Source organism: Pimephales promelas, chromosome 21 (genome assembly GCF_988280905.1).
Source record: "Pimephales promelas chromosome 21, fPimPro1.hap1.1, whole genome shotgun sequence".
NCBI lineage: Eukaryota > Metazoa > Chordata > Actinopteri > Cypriniformes > Leuciscidae > Pimephales > Pimephales promelas.
In genome coordinates, this window is record NC_142789.1 from 12,619,976 (window position 1) to 12,640,533 (window position 20,558).

The 20,558-nt window shown below is 42.5% G+C and overlaps 4 protein-coding genes across 4 annotated transcripts; all 4 read right to left on the reverse strand.

Moving 5' to 3' along the window:
* Nucleotides 1-643: 643 nt before the first annotated feature.
* Nucleotides 644-2,495, reverse strand: LOC148970430 (uncharacterized). The gene is made up of 2 exons (XM_089125013.1): nucleotides 2,268-2,495; nucleotides 644-1,835 (listed from the first exon to the last, which is right to left on the reverse strand). The coding sequence occupies exons 1-2, from the start codon at nucleotides 2,350-2,352 to the stop codon at nucleotides 715-717; spliced, it is 1,206 nt and encodes a 401-aa protein (XP_088981139.1). The 5' UTR covers nucleotides 2,353-2,495; the 3' UTR covers nucleotides 644-714.
* Nucleotides 2,496-5,025: 2,530 nt separating this feature from the next.
* LOC120468638 (uncharacterized) lies at nucleotides 5,026-6,928 on the reverse strand. Its single transcript, XM_089125014.1, has 2 exons — nucleotides 6,650-6,928; nucleotides 5,026-6,217 (listed from the first exon to the last, which is right to left on the reverse strand). Exons 1-2 carry the CDS (start codon nucleotides 6,732-6,734, stop codon nucleotides 5,097-5,099), a joined length of 1,206 nt encoding a protein of 401 aa, XP_088981140.1. The 5' UTR covers nucleotides 6,735-6,928; the 3' UTR covers nucleotides 5,026-5,096.
* Nucleotides 6,929-9,407: 2,479 nt separating this feature from the next.
* On the reverse strand, nucleotides 9,408-11,571 carry LOC120468686 (uncharacterized). The gene is made up of 2 exons (XM_089125075.1): nucleotides 11,317-11,571; nucleotides 9,408-10,884 (listed from the first exon to the last, which is right to left on the reverse strand). Exons 1-2 carry the CDS (start codon nucleotides 11,399-11,401, stop codon nucleotides 9,479-9,481), a joined length of 1,491 nt encoding a protein of 496 aa, XP_088981201.1. The 5' UTR covers nucleotides 11,402-11,571; the 3' UTR covers nucleotides 9,408-9,478.
* Nucleotides 11,572-14,074: 2,503 nt separating this feature from the next.
* Nucleotides 14,075-15,685, reverse strand: LOC148970431 (uncharacterized). Its single transcript, XM_089125174.1, has 2 exons — nucleotides 15,411-15,685; nucleotides 14,075-14,979 (listed from the first exon to the last, which is right to left on the reverse strand). The coding sequence occupies exons 1-2, from the start codon at nucleotides 15,493-15,495 to the stop codon at nucleotides 14,147-14,149; spliced, it is 918 nt and encodes a 305-aa protein (XP_088981300.1). The 5' UTR covers nucleotides 15,496-15,685; the 3' UTR covers nucleotides 14,075-14,146.
* Between the last annotated feature and the right edge of the window lie 4,873 nt (nucleotides 15,686-20,558).

Genomic DNA, 20,558 nt, shown 5'->3' on the forward strand with positions numbered 1-20,558 from the left:
GGTATTAACTAGCGATTTCTTTTTACTTATTAAATGCCCTCATACGCAACATGACATCATGACTTTTGCGTAAACATACACGCCAATTTCGAGTCAAGTGGCGTGTTATCTCGACGCATTTTGAGCTATCCGCGTGTATGTCTACGCCATTAACGTCAGCGTCATTCCGCGTGTCTGTACACTCCGTCAAATGTCCGAGCAAAACAAAGCAAAATGTACATCTACATCTGGGGAGCTATGTTTTTCTTTCCTAGGATGGTAAGGGAACAGTCATAAATGCCATTAACCCTAGTGACGGGTAGGTTTAGGGACGGGGTTGAGGTAAGTCATATTTATATATACAGTAATAACGTTAAGTCAACAGCGTTCATAAACACGCTGAAAAGAAATTATGCGTGTTTATCGCACGCCAAAAAAGGAAAAACGAATTGGCGTGTCATACAGACGCTACTTCATGAGATCAGTCTGTCATACTAGCATTATAAGGTAAACAGTTTAGAGATTAAACTCTTTACATTTGAGAATGAAAACAGATCTTAGAGAACGGTTAACTAGGTACCAAAGTTTTATTAGACCAAAGGTTCATTTTGCGCCAGAGTTCTCCTTTAAACGTGCTAAATTAATGAAACTTCAGGCAAATGAATTGATTTCCATTTTTTATTTTTTTAAACAGGGAAAACAATCATAAAAAACACTGTTAACTGCATGCATGGCTTACTTCATGGCCAGGAGGACCCCCCCCTTAGAACCAGGATATTGGACATTAGGGTGAGTTTGACAGTTTTCAGCACATACTGCAGGCTTTGCTGGTTTAGCCACAGGCTTCACTGGAGGCTTTGCTGGTTCAGCTGCGGGCATCACTACAGGCTCTGGTTGACTCCCTTTAGGGCCAGAACATTGGGCATTAGGGTGAGTCTTGTGAGAGTTTTCAGCACATACTGCAGGCTTTGCTGGTTCGGCCACAGGCTTCACTGGAGGCTTTGCTGGCTCAGCTGCGGGCATCACTACAGGCTCTGGTTGACTCCCTTTAGGGCCAGAACATTGGGCATCAGGGTGAGTTTGACAGTTTTCAGTGCATACTGCAGGCTTTGCTGGTTCAGCCACAGGCTTCACTGGAGGCTTTGCTGGCTCAGCTGCGGGCATCACTACAGGCTCTGGTTGACTCCCTTTAGGGCCAGAACATTGGGCATCAGGGTGAGTTTGACAGTTTTCAGCACATACTGCAGGCTTTGCTGGTTCGGCCACAGGCTTCACTGGAGGCTTTGCTAGTTCAGCTGCGGGCATCACGACAGGCTCTGGTTGACTCCCTTTAGGGCCAGAACATTGGGCATCAGGGTGAGTCTTGTGAGAGTTTTCAGCACATACTGCAGGCTTTGCTGGTTCGGCCACAGGCTTCACTGGAGGCTTTGCTGGCTCAGCTGCGGGCATCACGACAGGCTCTGGTTGACTCCCTTTAGGGCCAGAACATTGGGCATCAGGGTGAGTTTGACAGTTTTCAGCACATACTGCATGCTTTGCTGGTTCGGCCGCAGGCTTCACTGGAGGCTTTGCTGGTTCAGCTGCGGGCATCACCACAGGCTCGGGTTGACTCCCTTTAGGGCCAGAACATTGGGCATCAGGGTGAGTTTGACAGTTTTCAGCACATACTGCAGGCTTTGCTGGTTCGGCCGCAGGCTTCACTGGAGGCTTTGCTGGTTCAGCTGCGGGCATCACGACAGGCTCTGGTTGACTCCCTTTAGGGCCAGAACATTGGGCAACAGGGTGAGTTTTGTGAGAGTTTTCAGCACATACTGCAGGCTTTGCTGGTTCGGCCACAGACTTCACTGGAGGCTTTGCTGGTTCGGCCACAGAGATACAGACAAAGAACAAAATAAATGTGACTTTCAGCATTCAGTGTTATGGAAAAAAAAAGTGGTCAAAGATCAGAACAGGATTCACAAGCAAATACTAGTTCAGTCTTTCTACTTTATAGCTTCACATTTAGTTAACATTGTCCTCCAGAGCAGTCTTGATCACAAGTACATCCTCCATAGCATGACCGTCAACTTTACCAGACACTACAGGGGTGTTATTGTAATGTTTACAACCTACCCCACTACTGGTGAGGTGTGTTATAGAAGCACAATGCAGATAGAAGATAACCAGTTAATATGTTGTTCTTAAGTTTCCTTTTACAACTAATGGTATGCTACTCCACATCATATTTTGTAAGGCACTTATTTATGCATTTCTTCAGGCAGTGTAAAGAAGCTAAAAGATCTTCTTACCTATGACTCCAGCGTGGTTTGTGCTCAAACATGCAAACAGACACAATAAAACAACACTCAATGAGCAGTACACTCGAGCTGTCATCCTCTCGACCTGCGATCTCACAATCAACTCTTCTAGAAGAAGATGCACCGAATTAGTCAGCCAGGGGGGACAGTGAAGCACTCAAAACTACACTAAAAAGAGATGTGCTGCTGAATCCCTTAAGATAAATTGCTGTCTAAAGATTTATAGATCCAAGGAAGTCTGGGTAGCTCCAACACTGATGAAACTCACCTGTAGCTTTCTAGAAGCCTAATCTTGAAGACCTTGATTAGCTTGTTCAGGTGTGTTTGATTAGGTTGGGTGCTGCGTTCAGGTCAGATGTCTTGCCTGAAATGTAGTCGAGAGTAGGCGGCTGAATTGAGAGGAGGAGTGAAAAAAAGCGCAGGCAAGCCAGACAGATCTCATTTCTCGCAGTGGGTCTGACACGTGTGAGATCAAAGACTGAAGTCGGGATTCAGGCTCGTGCACAGTGTTGCTAATAAACTGGATGTAATTTAGGTTCTGTTGCTTTTATATGAAAATACATATAATGAACAAGATACCCAAAGTACTTAGTTATTTAATTATATTCCAAATATGTGTTTATCAATCTTTTTTTTTCTTTAATACAGACATGTGTTTTTTATATATTGTTTTAATAAAAATGACATCATATAATATCGCACTGTCAGAGAGTTTATTCACTCATAACATATGTATACACATAAAACATGATATCAGAGTTTTAAAATCAAACATTTTAAAATACAACAATACATCACGGTTGTTTAAACCAATGAGCATTAAGCTGTGTCGACAGTGGTTTCCTATCATGCTTTTGATCAGCGCTGTCGGTGGAGAGCAACAGCCCTACAAAGGCAAAAGAACTTAAAGATGAACTGAACTGAAAAAAATAAAAAATAATAATAGAGTTGGAGTTGGATCCAGATCTAAAGGGGTGAGGATTAGGGGTGGGGTTAGGAATCAGGTTGAATTTGGATCCAACTCCTCTCCCTGCATTCCATGTTCTGCAGTGAGGACCATCTCAAAGATTCAGGTCCTGAACAATACCAAGGTTCCCCTGCGAAACTGGGCTAGGCACTGATAAAACGCCATTATCATTCTTTCCAAGAGCAAAGTATGCCGGGTTCTCTCATGAGATGGAATCAGCTGGCTTTTGGCGTAGATGATTCTGGACCCCAGATTCGTGAAACGAGAAGAGAGCATCTCTGTGTCCCATTCTGCACACTCCCGTGAGTGAGCGCATGTACGATAATCATCCAGATGAGCAGATATTCTGAGCCCATTGTGTCTCAGCATTGAAAATGCTGCCTCTATGCACATGTTGAACCCATGCAGAGTTAGGCTGAGCCCGAATGGAAAAGTAAAAAATGTGTACACTTCGCTCTGAAAGGAAAAACAGATATATTTCTTGTGCGCAGGACAGATGCTTATATATAAGCTTCCTTGAGATCACACCCACAGACTGTGCGAATGATAACATTGTACTCATGACTGAATCCCTTTAATTTGGAATTAAAGCATTGGCACATCTTTTTTTTAAAAATGGCGAAAATGCTGAAATCAGTCAGGAAATTTGAGTCAATTGTTCCGTTTTTAAAATAGTTGCTGGTTCGATAGAATTATCTATAAGATTGCTTTCAAGGAGCACGTGCACGTATAACGCTAATATATGGGGGCATATAATAAGTAAAAAGAAATCGCTAGTTTATACCAAAATCGCCCCACACTAACACAGTAACGTAACGTAATAAGATGATACTTTATAAAGACAATCCACTTCGTGTATACAGGCAGGAGAAAATAGTCGACAAGTCGAACCACGAACGCTGTTCATATAGTTCAGAAGTTTACTGAACTTTTTACAGTTCAGCTCACTTCGCACATCGTTCGTGGTTCGACTTATCGAGACTGTTTTCCAAAGGTCCTGCTGTGTATAAACGAAGTGGACTTCATAAGTTCTTATTAAACGGTCTGTACACCTACAAAGTTCTCAATGCTTCATTTTGCATGTAGGGACCCTTATCATGCGACTGTTTTAATGTAGGGTTATTTTAAGCCTTGTTAGTGGTATTAACTAGCGATTTCTTTTTACTTATTAAATGCCCTCATACGCAACATGACATCATGACTTTTGCGTAAACATACACGCCAATTTCGAGTCAAGTGGCGTGTTATCTCGACGCATTTTGAGCTATCCGCGTGTATGTCTACGCCATTAACGTCAGCGTCATTCCACGTGTCTGTACACTCCGTCAAATGTCCGAGCAAAACAAAGCAAAATGTACATCTACATCTGGGGAGCTATGTTTTTCTTTCCTAGGATGGTAAGGGAACAGTCATAAATGCCATTAACCCTAGTGACGGGTAGGTTTAGGGACGGGGTTGAGGTAAGTCATATTTATATATACAGTAATAACGTTAAGTCAACAGCGTTCATAAACACGCTGAAAAGAAATTATGCGTGTTTATCGCACGCCAAAAAAGGAAAAACGAATTGGCGTGTCATACAGACGCTACTTCATGAGATCAGTCTGTCATACTAGCATTATAAGGTAAACAGTTTAGAGATTAAACTCTTTACATTTGAGAATGAAAACAGATCTTAGAGAACGGTTAACTAGGTACCAAAGTTTTATTAGACCAAAGGTTCATTTTGCGCCAGAGTTCTCCTTTAAACGTGCTAAATTAATGAAACTTCAGGCAAATGAATTGATTTCCATTTTTTATTTTTTTAAACAGGGAAAACAATCATAAAAAACACTGTTAACTGCATGCATGGCTTACTTCATGGCCAGGAGGACCCCCCCCTTAGAACCAGGATATTGGACATTAGGGTGAGTTTGACAGTTTTCAGCACATACTGCAGGCTTTGCTGGTTCAGCCACAGGCTTCACTGGAGGCTTTGCTGGTTCAGCTGCGGGCATCACTACAGGCTCTGGTTGACTCCCTTTAGGGCCAGAACATTGGGCATCAGGGTGAGTCTTGTGAGAGTTTTCAGCACATACTGCAGGCTTTGCTGGTTCGGCCGCAGGCTTCACTGGAGGCTTTGCTGGCTCAGCTGCGGGCATCACTACAGGCTCTGGTTGACTCCCTTTAGGGCCAGAACATTGGGCATCAGGGTGAGTTTGACAGTTTTCAGCACATACTGCAGGCTTTGCTGGTTCGGCCACAGGCTTCACTGGAGGCTTTGCTAGTTCAGCTGCGGGCATCACGACAGGCTCTGGTTGACTCCCTTTAGGGCCAGAACATTGGGCATCAGGGTGAGTTTGACAGTTTTCAGTGCATACTGCAGGCTTTGCTGGTTCAGCCACAGGCTTCACTGGAGGCTTTGCTGGCTCAGCTGCGGGCATCACTACAGGCTCTGGTTGACTCCCTTTAGGGCCAGAACATTGGGCATCAGGGTGAGTTTGACAGTTTTCAGCACATACTGCAGGCTTTGCTGGTTCGGCCACAGGCTTCACTGGAGGCTTTGCTAGTTCAGCTGCGGGCATCACGACAGGCTCTGGTTGACTCCCTTTAGGGCCAGAACATTGGGCATCAGGGTGAGTCTTGTGAGAGTTTTCAGCACATACTGCAGGCTTTGCTGGTTCGGCCACAGGCTTCACTGGAGGCTTTGCTGGCTCAGCTGCGGGCATCACTACAGGCTCTGGTTGACTCCCTTTAGGGCCAGAACATTGGGCATCAGGGTGAGTTTGACAGTTTTCAGCACATACTGCATGCTTTGCTGGTTCGGCCGCAGGCTTCACTGGAGGCTTTGCTGGTTCAGCTGCGGGCATCACCACAGGCTCTGGTTGACTCCCTTTAGGGCCAGAACATTGGGCAACAGGGTGAGTTTTGTGAGAGTTTTCAGCACATACTGCAGGCTTTGCTGGTTCGGCCACAGACTTCACTGGAGGCTTTGCTGGTTCGGCCACAGAGATACAGACAAAGAAGAAAATAAATGTGACTTTCAGCATTCAGTGTTATGAAAAAAAAAAGTGGTCAAAGATCAGAACAGGATTCACAAGCAAATACTAGTTCAGTCTTTCTACTTTATAGCTTCACATTTAGTTAACATTGTCCTCCAGAGCAGTCTTGATCACAAGTACATCCTCCATAGCATGACCGTCAACTTTACCAGACACTACAGGGGTGTTATTGTAATGTTTACAACCTACCCCACTACTGGTGAGGTGTGTTATAGAAGCACAATGCAGATAGAAGATAACCAGTTAATATGTTGTTCTTAAGTTTCCTTTTACAACTAATGGTATGCTACTCCACATCATATTTTGTAAGGCACTTATTTATGCATTTCTTCAGGCAGTGTAAAGAAGCTAAAAGATCTTCTTACCTATGACTCCAGCGTGGTTTGTGCTCAAACATGCAAACAGACACAATAAAACAACACTCAATGAGCAGTACACTCGAGCTGTCATCCTCTCGACCTGCGATCTCACAATCAACTCTTCTAGAAGAAGATGCACCGAATTAGTCAGCCAGGGGGGACAGTGAAGCACTCAAAACTACACTAAAAAGAGATGTGCTGCTGAATCCCTTAAGATAAATTGCTGTCTAAAGATTTATAGATCCAAGGAAGTCTGGGTAGCTCCAACACTGATGAAACTCACCTGTAGCTTTCTAGAAGCCTAATCTTGAAGACCTTGATTAGCTTGTTCAGGTGTGTTTGATTAGGTTGGGTGCTGCGTTCAGGTCAGATGTCTTGCCTGAAATGTAGTCGAGAGTAGGCGGCTGAATTGAGAGGAGGAGTGAAAAAAAGCGCAGGCAAGCCAGACAGATCTCATTTCTCGCAGTGGGTCTGACACGTGTGAGATCAAAGACTGAAGTCGGGATTCAGGCTCGTGCACAGTGTTGCTAATAAACTGGATGTAATTTAGGTTCTGTTGCTTTTATATGAAAATACATATAATGAACAAGATACCCAAAGTACTTAGTTATTTAATTATATTCCAAATATGTGTTTATCAATCTTTTTTTTTCTTTAATACAGACATGTGTTTTTTATATATTGTTTTAATAAAAATGACATCATATAATATCGCACTGTCAGAGAGTTTATTCACTCATAACATATGTATACACATAAAACATGATATCAGAGTTTTAAAATCAAACATTTTAAAATACAACAATACATCACGGTTGTTTAAACCAATGAGCATTAAGCTGTGTCGACAGTGGTTTCCTATCATGCTTTTGATCAGCGCTGTCGGTGGAGAGCAACAGCCCTACAAAGGCAAAAGAACTTAAAGATGAACTGAACTGAAAAAAATAAAAAATAATAATAGAGTTGGAGTTGGATCCAGATCTAAAGGGGTGAGGATTAGGGGTGGGGTTAGGAATCAGGTTGAATTTGGATCCAACTCCTCTCCCTGCATTCCATGTTCTGCAGTGAGGACCATCTCAAAGATTCAGGTCCTGAACAATACCAAGGTTCCCCTGCGAAACTGGGCTAGGCACTGATAAAACGCCATTATCATTCTTTCCAAGAGCAAAGTATGCCGGGTTCTCTCATGAGATGGAATCAGCTGGCTTTTGGCGTAGATGATTCTGGACCTCAGATTCGTGAAACGAGAAGAGAGCATCTCTGTGTCCCATTCTGCACACTCCCGTGAGTGAGCGCATGTACGATAATCATCCAGATGAGCAGATATTCTGAGCCCATTGTGTCTCAGCATTGAAAATGCTGCCTCTATGCACATGTTGAACCCATGCAGAGTTAGGCTGAGCCCGAATGGAAAAGTAAAAAATGTGTACACTTCGCTCTGAAAGGAAAAACAGATATATTTCTTGTGCGCAGGACAGATGCTTATATATAAGCTTCCTTGAGATCACACCCACAGACTGTGCGAATGATAACATTGTACTCACGACTGAATCCCTTTAATTTGGAATTAAAGCATTGGCACATCTTTTTTTTAAAAATGGCGAAAATGCTGAAACCAGTCAGGAAATTTGAGTCAATTGTTCCGTTTTTAAAATAGTTGCTGGTTCGATAGAATTATCTATAAGATTGCTTTTAAGGAGCACGTGCACGTATAACGCTAATATATGGGGGCATATAATAAGTAAAAAGAAATCGCTAGTTTATACCAAAATCGCCCCACACTAACACAGTAACGTAACGTAATAAGATGATACTTTATAAAGACAATCCACTTCGTGTATACAGGCAGGAGAAAATAGTCGACAAGTCGAACCACGAACGCTGTTCATATAGTTCAGAAGTTTACTGAACTTTTTACAGTTCAGCTCACTTGGCACATCGTTCGTGGTTCGACTTATCGAGACTGTTTTCCAAAGGTCCTGCTGTGTATAAACGAAGTGGACTTCATAAGTTCTTATTAAACGGTCTGTACACCTACAAAGTTCTCAATGCTTCATTTTGCATGTAGGGACCCTTATCATGCGACTGTTTTAATGTAGGGTTATTTTAAGCCTTGTTAGTGGTATTAACTAGCGATTTCTTTTTACTTATTAAATGCCCTCATACGCAACATGACATCATGACTTTTGCGTAAACATACACGCCAATTTCGAGTCAAGTGGCGTGTTATCTCGACGCATTTTGAGCTATCCGCGTGTATGTCTACGCCATTAACGTCAGCGTCATTCCACGTGTCTGTACACTCCGTCAAATGTCCGAGCAAAACAAAGCAAAATGTACATCTACATCTGGGGAGCTATGTTTTTCTTTCCTAGGATGGTAAGGGAACAGTCATAAATGCCATTAACCCTAGTGACGGGTAGGTTTAGGGACGGGGTTGAGGTAAGTCATATTTATATATACAGTAATAACGTTAAGTCAACAGCGTTCATAAACACGCTGAAAAGAAATTATGCGTGTTTATCGCACGCTAAAAAAGGAAAAACGAATTGGCGTGTCATACAGACGCTACTTCATGAGATCAGTCTGTCATACTAGCATTATAAGGTAAACAGTTTAGAGATTAAACTCTTTACATTTGAGAATGAAAACAGATCTTAGAGAACGGTTAACTAGGTACCAAAGTTTTATTAGACCAAAGGTTCATTTTGCGCCAGAGTTCTCCTTTAAACGTGCTAAATTAATGAAACTTCAGGCAAATGAATTGATTTCCATTTTTTATTTTTTTAAACAGGGAAAACAATCATAAAAAACACTGTTAACTGCATGCATGGCTTACTTCATGGCCAGGAGGACCCCCCCCTTAGAACCAGGATATTGGACATTAGGGTGAGTTTGACAGTTTTCAGCACATACTGCAGGCTTTGCTGGTTCAGCCACAGGCTTCACTGGAGGCTTTGCTGGTTCAGCTGCGGGCATCACTACAGGCTCTGGTTGACTCCCTTTAGGGCCAGAACATTGGGCATCAGGGTGAGTCTTGTGAGAGTTTTCAGCACATACTGCAGGCTTTGCTGGTTCGGCCACAGGCTTCACTGGAGGCTTTGCTGGCTCAGCTGCGGGCATCACTACAGGCTCTGGTTGACTCCCTTTAGGGCCAGAACATTGGGCATCAGGGTGAGTTTGACAGTTTTCAGCACATACTGCAGGCTTTGCTGGTTCGGCCACAGGCTTCACTGGAGGCTTTGCTAGTTCAGCTGCGGGCATCACGACAGGCTCTGGTTGACTCCCTTTAGGGCCAGAACATTGGGCATCAGGGTGAGTCTTGTGAGAGTTTTCAGCACATACTGCAGGCTTTGCTGGTTCGGCCACAGGCTTCACTGGAGGCTTTGCTGGCTCAGCTGCGGGCATCACTACAGGCTCTGGTTGACTCCCTTTAGGGCCAGAACATTGGGCATCAGGGTGAGTTTGACAGTTTTCAGCACATACTGCATGCTTTGCTGGTTCGGCCGCAGGCTTCACTGGAGGCTTTGCTGGTTCAGCTGCGGGCATCACCACAGGCTCGGGTTGACTCCCTTTAGGGCCAGAACATTGGGCATCAGGGTGAGTTTGACAGTTTTCAGCACATACTGCAGGCTTTGCTGGTTCGGCCGCAGGCTTCACTGGAGGCTTTGCTGGTTCAGCTGCGGGCATCACTACAGGCTCTGGTTGACTCCCTTTAGGGCCAGAACATTGGGCATCAGGGTGAGTCTTGTGAGAGTTTTCAGCACATACTGCAGGCTTTGCTGGTTCGGCCACAGGCTTCACTGGAGGCTTTGCTGGCTCAGCTGCGGGCATCACTACAGGCTCTGGTTGACTCCCTTTAGGGCCAGAACATTGGGCATCAGGGTGAGTTTGACAGTTTTCAGCACATACTGCATGCTTTGCTGGTTCGGCCGCAGGCTTCACTGGAGGCTTTGCTGGTTCAGCTGCGGGCATCACCACAGGCTCGGGTTGACTCCCTTTAGGGCCAGAACATTGGGCATCAGGGTGAGTTTGACAGTTTTCAGCACATACTGCAGGCTTTGCTGGTTCGGCCGCAGGCTTCACTGGAGGCTTTGCTGGTTCAGCTGCGGGCATCACGACAGGCTCTGGTTGACTCCCTTTAGGGCCAGAACATTGGGCAACAGGGTGAGTTTTGTGAGAGTTTTCAGCACATACTGCAGGCTTTGCTGGTTCGGCCACAGACTTCACTGGAGGCTTTGCTGGTTCGGCCACAGAGATACAGACAAAGAACAAAATAAATGTGACTTTCAGCATTCAGTGTTATGAAAAAAAAAAGTGGTCAAAGATCAGAACAGGATTCACAAGCAAATACTAGTTCAGTCTTTCTACTTTATAGCTTCACATTTAGTTAACATTGTCCTCCAGAGCAGTCTTGATCACAAGTACATCCTCCATAGCATGACCGTCAACTTTACCAGACACTACAGGGGTGTTATTGTAATGTTTACAACCTACCCCACTACTGGTGAGGTGTGTTATAGAAGCACAATGCAGATAGAAGATAACCAGTTAATATGTTGTTCTTAAGTTTCCTTTTACAACTAATGGTATGCTACTCCACATCATATTTTGTAAGGCACTTATTTATGCATTTCTTCAGGCAGTGTAAAGAAGCTAAAAGATCTTCTTACCTATGACTCCAGCGTGGTTTGTGCTCAAACATGCAAACAGACACAATAAAACAACACTCAATGAGCAGTACACTCGAGCTGTCATCCTCTCGACCTGCGATCTCACAATCAACTCTTCTAGAAGAAGATGCACCGAATTAGTCAGCCAGGGGGGACAGTGAAGCACTCAAAACTACACTAAAAAGAGATGTGCTGCTGAATCCCTTAAGATAAATTGCTGTCTAAAGATTTATAGATCCAAGGAAGTCTGGGTAGCTCCAACACTGATGAAACTCACCTGTAGCTTTCTAGAAGCCTAATCTTGAAGACCTTGATTAGCTTGTTCAGGTGTGTTTGATTAGGTTGGGTGCTGCGTTCAGGTCAGATGTCTTGCCTGAAATGTAGTCGAGAGTAGGCGGCTGAATTGAGAGGAGGAGTGAAAAAAAGCGCAGGCAAGCCAGACAGATCTCATTTCTCGCAGTGGGTCTGACACGTGTGAGATCAAAGACTGAAGTCGGGATTCAGGCTCGTGCACAGTGTTGCTAATAAACTGGATGTAATTTAGGTTCTGTTGCTTTTATATGAAAATAAATATAATGAACAAGATACCCAAAGTACTTAGTTATTTAATTATATTCCAAATATGTGTTTATCAATCTTTTTTTTTCTTTAATACAGACATGTGTTTTTTATATATTGTTTTAATAAAAATGACATCATATAATATCGCACTGTCAGAGAGTTTATTCACTCATAACATATGTATACACATAAAACATGATATCAGAGTTTTAAAATCAAACATTTTAAAATACAACAATACATCACGGTTGTTTAAACCAATGAGCATTAAGCTGTGTCGACAGTGGTTTCCTATCATGCTTTTGATCAGCGCTGTCGGTGGAGAGCAACAGCCCTACAAAGGCAAAAGAACTTAAAGATGAACTGAACTGAAAAAAATAAAAAATAATAATAGAGTTGGAGTTGGATCCAGATCTAAAGGGGTGAGGATTAGGGGTGGGGTTAGGAATCAGGTTGAATTTGGATCCAACTCCTCTCCCTGCATTCCATGTTCTGCAGTGAGGACCATCTCAAAGATTCAGGTCCTGAACAATACCAAGGTTCCCCTGCGAAACTGGGCTAGGCACTGATAAAACGCCATTATCATTCTTTCCAAGAGCAAAGTATGCCGGGTTCTCTCATGAGATGGAATCAGCTGGCTTTTGGCGTAGATGATTCTGGACCTCAGATTCGTGAAACGAGAAGAGAGCATCTCTGTGTCCCATTCTGCACACTCCCGTGAGTGAGCGCATGTACGATAATCATCCAGATGAGCAGATATTCTGAGCCCATTGTGTCTCAGCATTGAAAATGCTGCCTCTATGCACATGTTGAACCCATGCAGAGTTAGGCTGAGCCCGAATGGAAAAGTAAAAAATGTGTACACTTCGCTCTGAAAGGAAAAACAGATATATTTCTTGTGCGCAGGACAGATGCTTATATATAAGCTTCCTTGAGATCACACCCACAGACTGTGCGAATGATAACATTGTACTCACGACTGAATCCCTTTAATTTGGAATTAAAGCATTGGCACATCTTTTTAAAAAAAATGGCGAAAATGCTGAAATCAGTCAGGAAATTTGAGTCAATTGTTCCGTTTTTAAAATAGTTGCTGGTTCGATAGAATTATCTATAAGATTGCTTTTAAGGAGCACGTGCACGTATAACGCTAATATATGGGGGCATATAATAAGTAAAAAGAAATCGCTAGTTTATACCAAAATCGCCCCACACTAACACAGTAACGTAACGTAATAAGATGATACTTTATAAAGACAATCCACTTCGTGTATACAGGCAGGAGAAAATAGTCGACAAGTCGAACCACGAACGCTGTTCATATAGTTCAGAAGTTTACTGAACTTTTTACAGTTCAGCTCACTTGGCACATCGTTCGTGGTTCGACTTATCGAGACTGTTTTCCAAAGGTCCTGCTGTGTATAAACGAAGTGGACTTCATAAGTTCTTATTAAACGGTCTGTACACCTACAAAGTTCTCAATGCTTCATTTTGCATGTAGGGACCCTAATCATGCGACTGTTTTAATGTAGGGTTATTTTAAGCCTTGTTAGTGGTATTAACTAGCGATTTTTTTTTACTTATTAAATGCCCTCATACGCAACATGACATCATGACTTTTGCGTAAACATACACGCCAATTTCGAGTCAAGTGGCGTGTTATCTCGACACATTTTGAGCTATCCGCGTGTATGTCTACGCCATTAACGTCAGCGTCATTCCGCGTGTCTGTACACTCCGTCAAATGTCCGAGCAAAACAAAGCAAAATGTACATCTACATCTGGGGAGCTATGTTTTTCTTTCCTATGATGGTAAGGGAACAGTCATAAATGCCATTAACCCTAGTGACGGGTAGGTTTAGGGACGGGGTTGAGGTAAGTCATATTTATATATACAGTAATAACGTTAAGTCAACAGCGTTCATAAACACGCTGAAAAGAAATTATGCGTGTTTATCGCACGCCAAAAAAGGAAATACGAATTGGCGTGTCATACAGACGCTACTTCATGAGATCAGTCTGTCATACTAGCATTATAAGGTAAACAGTTTAGAGATTAAACTCTTTACATTTGAGAATGAAAACAGATCTTAGAGAACGGTTAACTAGGTACCAAAGTTTTATTAGACCAAAGGTTCATTTTGCGCCAGAGTTCTCCTTTAAACGTGCTAAATTAATGAAACTTCAGGCAAATGAATTGATTTCCATTTTTTATTTTTTTTAAACAGGGAAAACAATCATAAAAAACACTGTTAACTGCATGCATGGCTTACTTCATGGCCAGGAGGACCCCCCCCTTAGAACCAGGATATTGGACATTAGGGTGAGTTTGACAGTTTTCAGCACATACTGCAGGCTTTGCTGGTTCAGCCACAGGCTTCACTGGAGGCTTTGCTGGTTCAGCTGCGGGCATCACTACAGGCTCTGGTTGACTCCCTTTAGGGCCAGAACATTGGGCATCAGGGTGAGTTTGACAGTTTTCAGCACATACTGCAGGCTTTGCTGGTTCGGCCACAGGCTTCACTGGAGGCTTTGCTAGTTCAGCTGCGGGCATCACGACAGGCTCTGGTTGACTCCCTTTAGGGCCAGAACATTGGGCATCAGGGTGAGTTTGACAGTTTTCAGCACATACTGCAGGCTTTGCTGGTTCGGCCACAGGCTTCACTGGAGGCTTTGCTAGTTCAGCTGCGGGCATCACTACAGGCTCTGGTTGACTCCCTTTAGGGCCAGAACATTGGGCATCAGGGGGAGTTTGACAGTTTTCAGCACATACTGCATGCTTTGCTGGTTCGGCCGCAGGCTTCACTGGAGGCTTTGCTGGTTCAGCTGCGGGCATCACCACAGGCTCGGGTTGACTCCCTTTAGGGCCAGAACATTGGGCATCAGGGTGAGTTTGACAGTTTTCAGCACATACTGCAGGCTTTGCTGGTTCGGCCGCAGGCTTCACTGGAGGCTTTGCTGGTTCAGCTGCGGGCATCACGACAGGCTCTGGTTGACTCCCTTTAGGGCCAGAACATTGGGCAACAGGGTGAGTTTTGTGAGAGTTTTCAGCACATACTGCAGGCTTTGCTGGTTCGGCCACAGACTTCACTGGAGGCTTTGCTGGTTCGGCCACAGAGATACAGACAAAGAACAAAATAAATGTGACTTTCAGCAATCAGTGTTATGAAAAAAAAAGTGGTCAAAGATCAGAACAGGATTCACAAGCAAATACTAGTTCAGTCTTTCTACTTTATAGCTTCACATTTAGTTAACATTGTCCTCCAGAGCAGTCTTGATCACAAGTACATCCTCCATAGCATGACCGTCAACTTTACCAGACACTACAGGGGTGTTATTGTAATGTTTACAACCTACCCCACTACTGGTGAGGTGTGTTATAGAAGCACAATGCAGATAGAAGATAACCAGTTAATATGTTGTTCTTAAGTTTCCTTTTACAACTAATGGTATGCTACTCCACATCATATTTTGTAAGGCACTTATTTATGCATTTCTTCAGGCAGTGTAAAGAAGCTAAAAGATCTTCTTACCTATGACTCCAGCGTGGTTTGTGCTCAAACATGCAAACAGACACAATAAAACAACACTCAATGAGCAGTACACTCGAGCTGTCATCCTCTCGACCTGCGATCTCACAATCAACTCTTCTAGAAGAAGATGCACCGAATTAGTCAGCCAGGGGGGACAGTGAAGCACTCAAAACTACACTAAAAAGAGATGTGCTGCTGAATCCCTTAAGATAAATTGCTGTCTAAAGATTTATAGATCCAAGGAAGTCTGGGTAGCTCCAACACTGATGAAACTCACCTGTAGCTTTCTAGAAGCCTAATCTTGAAGACCTTGATTAGCTTGTTCAGGTGTGTTTGATTAGGTTGGGTGCTGCGTTCAGGTCAGATGTCTTGCCTGAAATGTAGTCGAGAGTAGGCGGCTGAATTGAGAGGAGGAGTGAAAAAAAGCGCAGGCAAGCCAGACAGATCTCATTTCTCGCAGTGGGTCTGACACGTGTGAGATCAAAGACTGAAGTCGGGATTCAGGCACGTGCACAGTGTTGCTAATAAACTGGATGTAATTTAGGTTCTGTTGCTTTTATATGAAAATAAATATAATGAACAAGATACCCAAAGTACTTAGTTATTTAATTATATTCCAAATATGTGTTTATCAATCTTTTTTTTTCTTTAATACAGACATGTGTTTTTTATATATTGTTTTAATAAAAATGACATCATATAATATCGCACTGTCAGAGAGTTTATTCACTCATAACATATGTATACACATAAAACATGATATCAGAGTTTTAAAATCAAACATTTTAAAATACAACAATACATCACGGTTGTTTAAACCAATGAGCATTAAGCTGTGTCGACAGTGGTTTCCTATCATGCTTTTGATCAGCGCTGTCGGTGGAGAGCAACAGCCCTACAAAGGCAAAAGAACTTAAAGATGAACTGAACTGAAAAAAATAAAAAATAATAATAGAGTTGGAGTTGGATCCAGATCTAAAGGGGTGACGATTAGGGGTGGGGTTAGGAATCAGGTTGAATTTGGATCCAACTCCTCTCCCTGCATTCCATGTTCTGCAGTGAGGACCATCTCAAAGATTCAGGTCCTGAACAATACCAAGGTTCCCCTGCGAAACTGGGCTAGGCACTGATAAAACGCCATTATCATTCTTTCCAAGAGCAAAGTATGCCGGGTTCTCTCATGAGATGGAATCAGCTGGCTTTTGGCGTAGATGATTCTGGACCCCAGATTCGTGAAACGAGAAGAGAGCATCTCTGTGTCCCATTCTGCACACTCCCGTGAGTGAGCGCATGTACGATAATCATCCAGATGAGCAGATATTCTGAGCCCATTGTGTCTCAGCATTGAAAATGCTGCCTCTATGCACATGTTGAACCCATGCAGAGTTAGGCTGAGCCCGAATGGAAAAGTAAAAAATGTGTACACTTCGCTCTGAAAGGAAAAACAGATATATTTCTTGTGCGCAGGACAGATGCTTATATATAAGCTTCCTTGAGATCACACCCACAGACTGTGCGAATGATAACATTGTACTCACGACTGAATCCCTTTAATTTGGAATTAAAGCATTGGCACATCTTTTTAAAAAAAATGGCGAAAATGCTGAAATCAGTCAGGAAATTTGAGTCAATTGTTCCGTTTTTAAAATAGTTGCTGGTTCGATAGAATTATCTATAAGATTGCTTTTAAGGAGCACGTGCACGTATAACGCTAATATATGGGGGCATATAATAAGTAAAAAGAAATCGCTAGTTTATACCAAAATCGCCCCACACTAACACAGTAACGTAACGTAATAAGATGATACTTTATAAAGACAATCCACTTCGTGTATACAGGCAGGAGAAAATAGTCGACAAGTCGAACCACGAACGCTGTTCATATAGTTCAGAAGTTTACTGAACTTTTTACAGTTCAGCTCACTTGGCACATCGTTCGTGGTTCGACTTATCGAGACTGTTTTCCAAAGGTCCTGCTGTGTATAAACGAAGTGGACTTCATAAGTTCTTATTAAACGATCTGTACACCTACAAAGTTCTCAATGCTTCATTTTGCATGTAGGGACCCTTATCATGCGACTGTGTTAATGTAGGGTTATTTTAAGCCTTGTTAGTGGTATTAACTAGCGATTTCTTTTTACTTATTAAATGCCCTCATACGCAACATGACATCATGACTTTTGCGTAAACATACACGCCAATTTCGAGTCAAGTGGCGTGTTATCTCGACGCATTTTGAGCTATCCGCGTGTATGTCTACGCCATTAACGTCCGCGTCATTCCGCGTGTCTGTACACTCCGTCAAATGTCCGAGCGAAACAAAGCAAAATGTACATCTACATCTGGGGAGCTATGTTTTTCTTTCCTAGGATGGTAAGGGAACAGTCATAAATGCCATTAACCCTAGTGACGGGTAGGTTTAGGGACGGGGTTGAGGTAAGTCATATTTATATATACAGTAATAACGTTAAGTCAACAGCGTTCATAAACACGCTGAAAAGAAATTATGCATGTTTATCGCACGCCAAAAAAGGAAATACGAATTGGCGTAACTCTGCCTTTTATAACAAACCAGACCGTTTGAAAATCGGTAGAAAATTGAGCAAGTTACGATGATTTAAAAAGTACATGCACCATTAAAACAATATTACCAGTGAGAGAGCTGCCTGTGACAAGATGGCCGCCAGGTGCTGATGTCGACCTCCATTGGCCAGCAGCGCGGATGAGATATCTAGCCTTTATATAGATATCTATGGACTTTACAAAGAATTTTCCCGGAAACCGGAAAAGCAAGGAAGAAGCTCAGTGACGCAATTCCATGCAACACAGGTATGCTCCGCTTTAAGCCATGATAGGCTTAATAAATAAACTTGACGCAACCAATAGCAGCCCGAAGCCAAACATCTAAGGCTTGTTCGACTTCATGCAGCTCTGCGCAGACCGATCGGCGGCTGACTTGAAACAGTGCATGCCGGTTAGAAATTTTGTCCGACTTGATGCAGCGCTGACTCCACGTGACTGTGACATATGCCATCAAAGTACCGCGAGAGCGTTACGAGAGTAGCCGGAGGACTCAGCCAGCGCAGCTTCTGAAGAGCGGCTGCACGAGCTCTGATAATAGGCTTGTTTGAGATGAGCAAATTCTGCGCAGAATCGATCACCGGTGATCAGCGCGAGATGCATGCCGGTTAGAAATGTGTCCGAGAACGGTCCGCCTGGCTCTGATGTCATGCCGACGTATGTCAAAAAACTCTCGCGAGCGCAAGGCGGAAGGGTCGGATTCTGCAGTCGCGCGCAGTTGCTCTCCACCGACTGCGCTGATCAAAAGCATGATGGGAAACGACTTGCTGACGACACAGCTTAATGCTCATTGGTTTAAACAACAGTGATGAAGGTAAATTCCATATTCATTAAGCTAAATTCTCCAAATCAAGGCCATGTTTTATTTATTTTTTTTTTTTAAATTGAAACTGATCTATATTGTGAATCTCTTAAACGGGTTAAAAATAAGAAAGCTATAGTCAGTAACTCAAATATACTAGGCCTACTCTAAAATGTTCAAGTGAAAAATAGCTCTCATTTTATAGATGATGAAGTTTTTAAGTCTGTCTATTTAAGCTAAGCTTATTTTGATTTATTTATTTAGGTTATTTTATTATTAATTTTATTCTGATGTTTATTTATTTGTCGCTGTATAATAGGCCTATTTGTTTCACGAATTGTGGTGCTTGTAGGTAGGCTGTTTGTAACTTGCATTCTAATAAAAAGGTAAAATAAATAAAAATAAAATAACAACAGATGAATTGTTCTCTTTTAAAATGTTTGATTTTAAAACTGATATCATGTTTTATGTGTATACATATGGGTGAATAAACTCTCTGACAGTGCCATATGGGTTATATTTCATTTTTGTTAAAACAATAGGCTAGGCTACCTATATAAAAACACGTCTGTATTAAAGAAAAAAAAGATTGATAAACACATATTTGGAATGTAATTAAATAACAAGTACTTTGGGTGTCTTGTTCATTATATTTATTTTTATATAAAAGCAACAGTTTATTAGCAACACGTGCACGAGCGTGAATCCCGTCCGCGATATCCGCCTTTGATCTCACAGATGTCTGATTCACTGCGAGAACCGAGATCTGTCCGGCTTTATTGCGCTTTTTTCACTCCTCCCCTCACTGCAGCCGCCTACTCTCGACTACATTGCAGGCGAGGCGAGGCGCATCTCAAACAAGCCTGATGTTACAGCTGTTCCACGATTCGCCGGATTCACCGCATGACAACGATCACGTGCGTTTCGTGTTTATTCTCACACGTTTAGTTCCACTAAAGCTCACAAATCAGTATTTTATAACAGTAAACACTCTTTTAATGTAGTCGCAATGTTATATTCTGTCATGTTTATCATGTTTATCAAAATAAAACTGATTAAAAAACGTTGATTCCACGTCATTGATTATAGGCTTATTTTGAACTTTATTCTAGTTCAAACAGATGCTGTATGAAGCAGTAAAGTATTGAATGAAAATGTGTCTGAAATATCTGAAATATCTGTTTATTTGGCAAATGTTGCATTTATTTCACTTCAGCTGTGGTATAAGCATGCAAACACCACGTGAGCCGTCACTACGGGAACCAGAAATTGTCCGACTTCACGTCTCCGTTTGCAGCTCCTCCCTGCCTGCACGCGGCTGTTCTCGCCGATCGGTTGCATCCAGCCGCAGGCGATGTCGAACACACCTCTATACTGCCACATTCGTACAGAGGCTGGCTTGTAAACGTGAGCTACGCGATCTTTTGACGTTTGAAAAAAATAAGGCCCATGCCATGAAACTATATTCATACATGCTGAAATATATGCCAGTATGTTCTCTTTAGCATATTGATCCCTGTTTTAAGTATTTTATTATGTTATAACTGAGTCTCTGACAAGGCTATTGTAGCTTTGCTGCTTTTTATGTGTTATATGCTTTTTTTTTCTTGCTGTTTTTACTTTTCTTATTTGTGTGTTCTGTAAAGCACTTATTTGGTCTGTCTAAGCGGCTGTTTAAATGTGCTATATAAATAAATTAACTTGAACTTGAACCCAATGTACCAGGGATGAAGACATTTTTTGCATGCAACCCTGGCAGTCTGCCC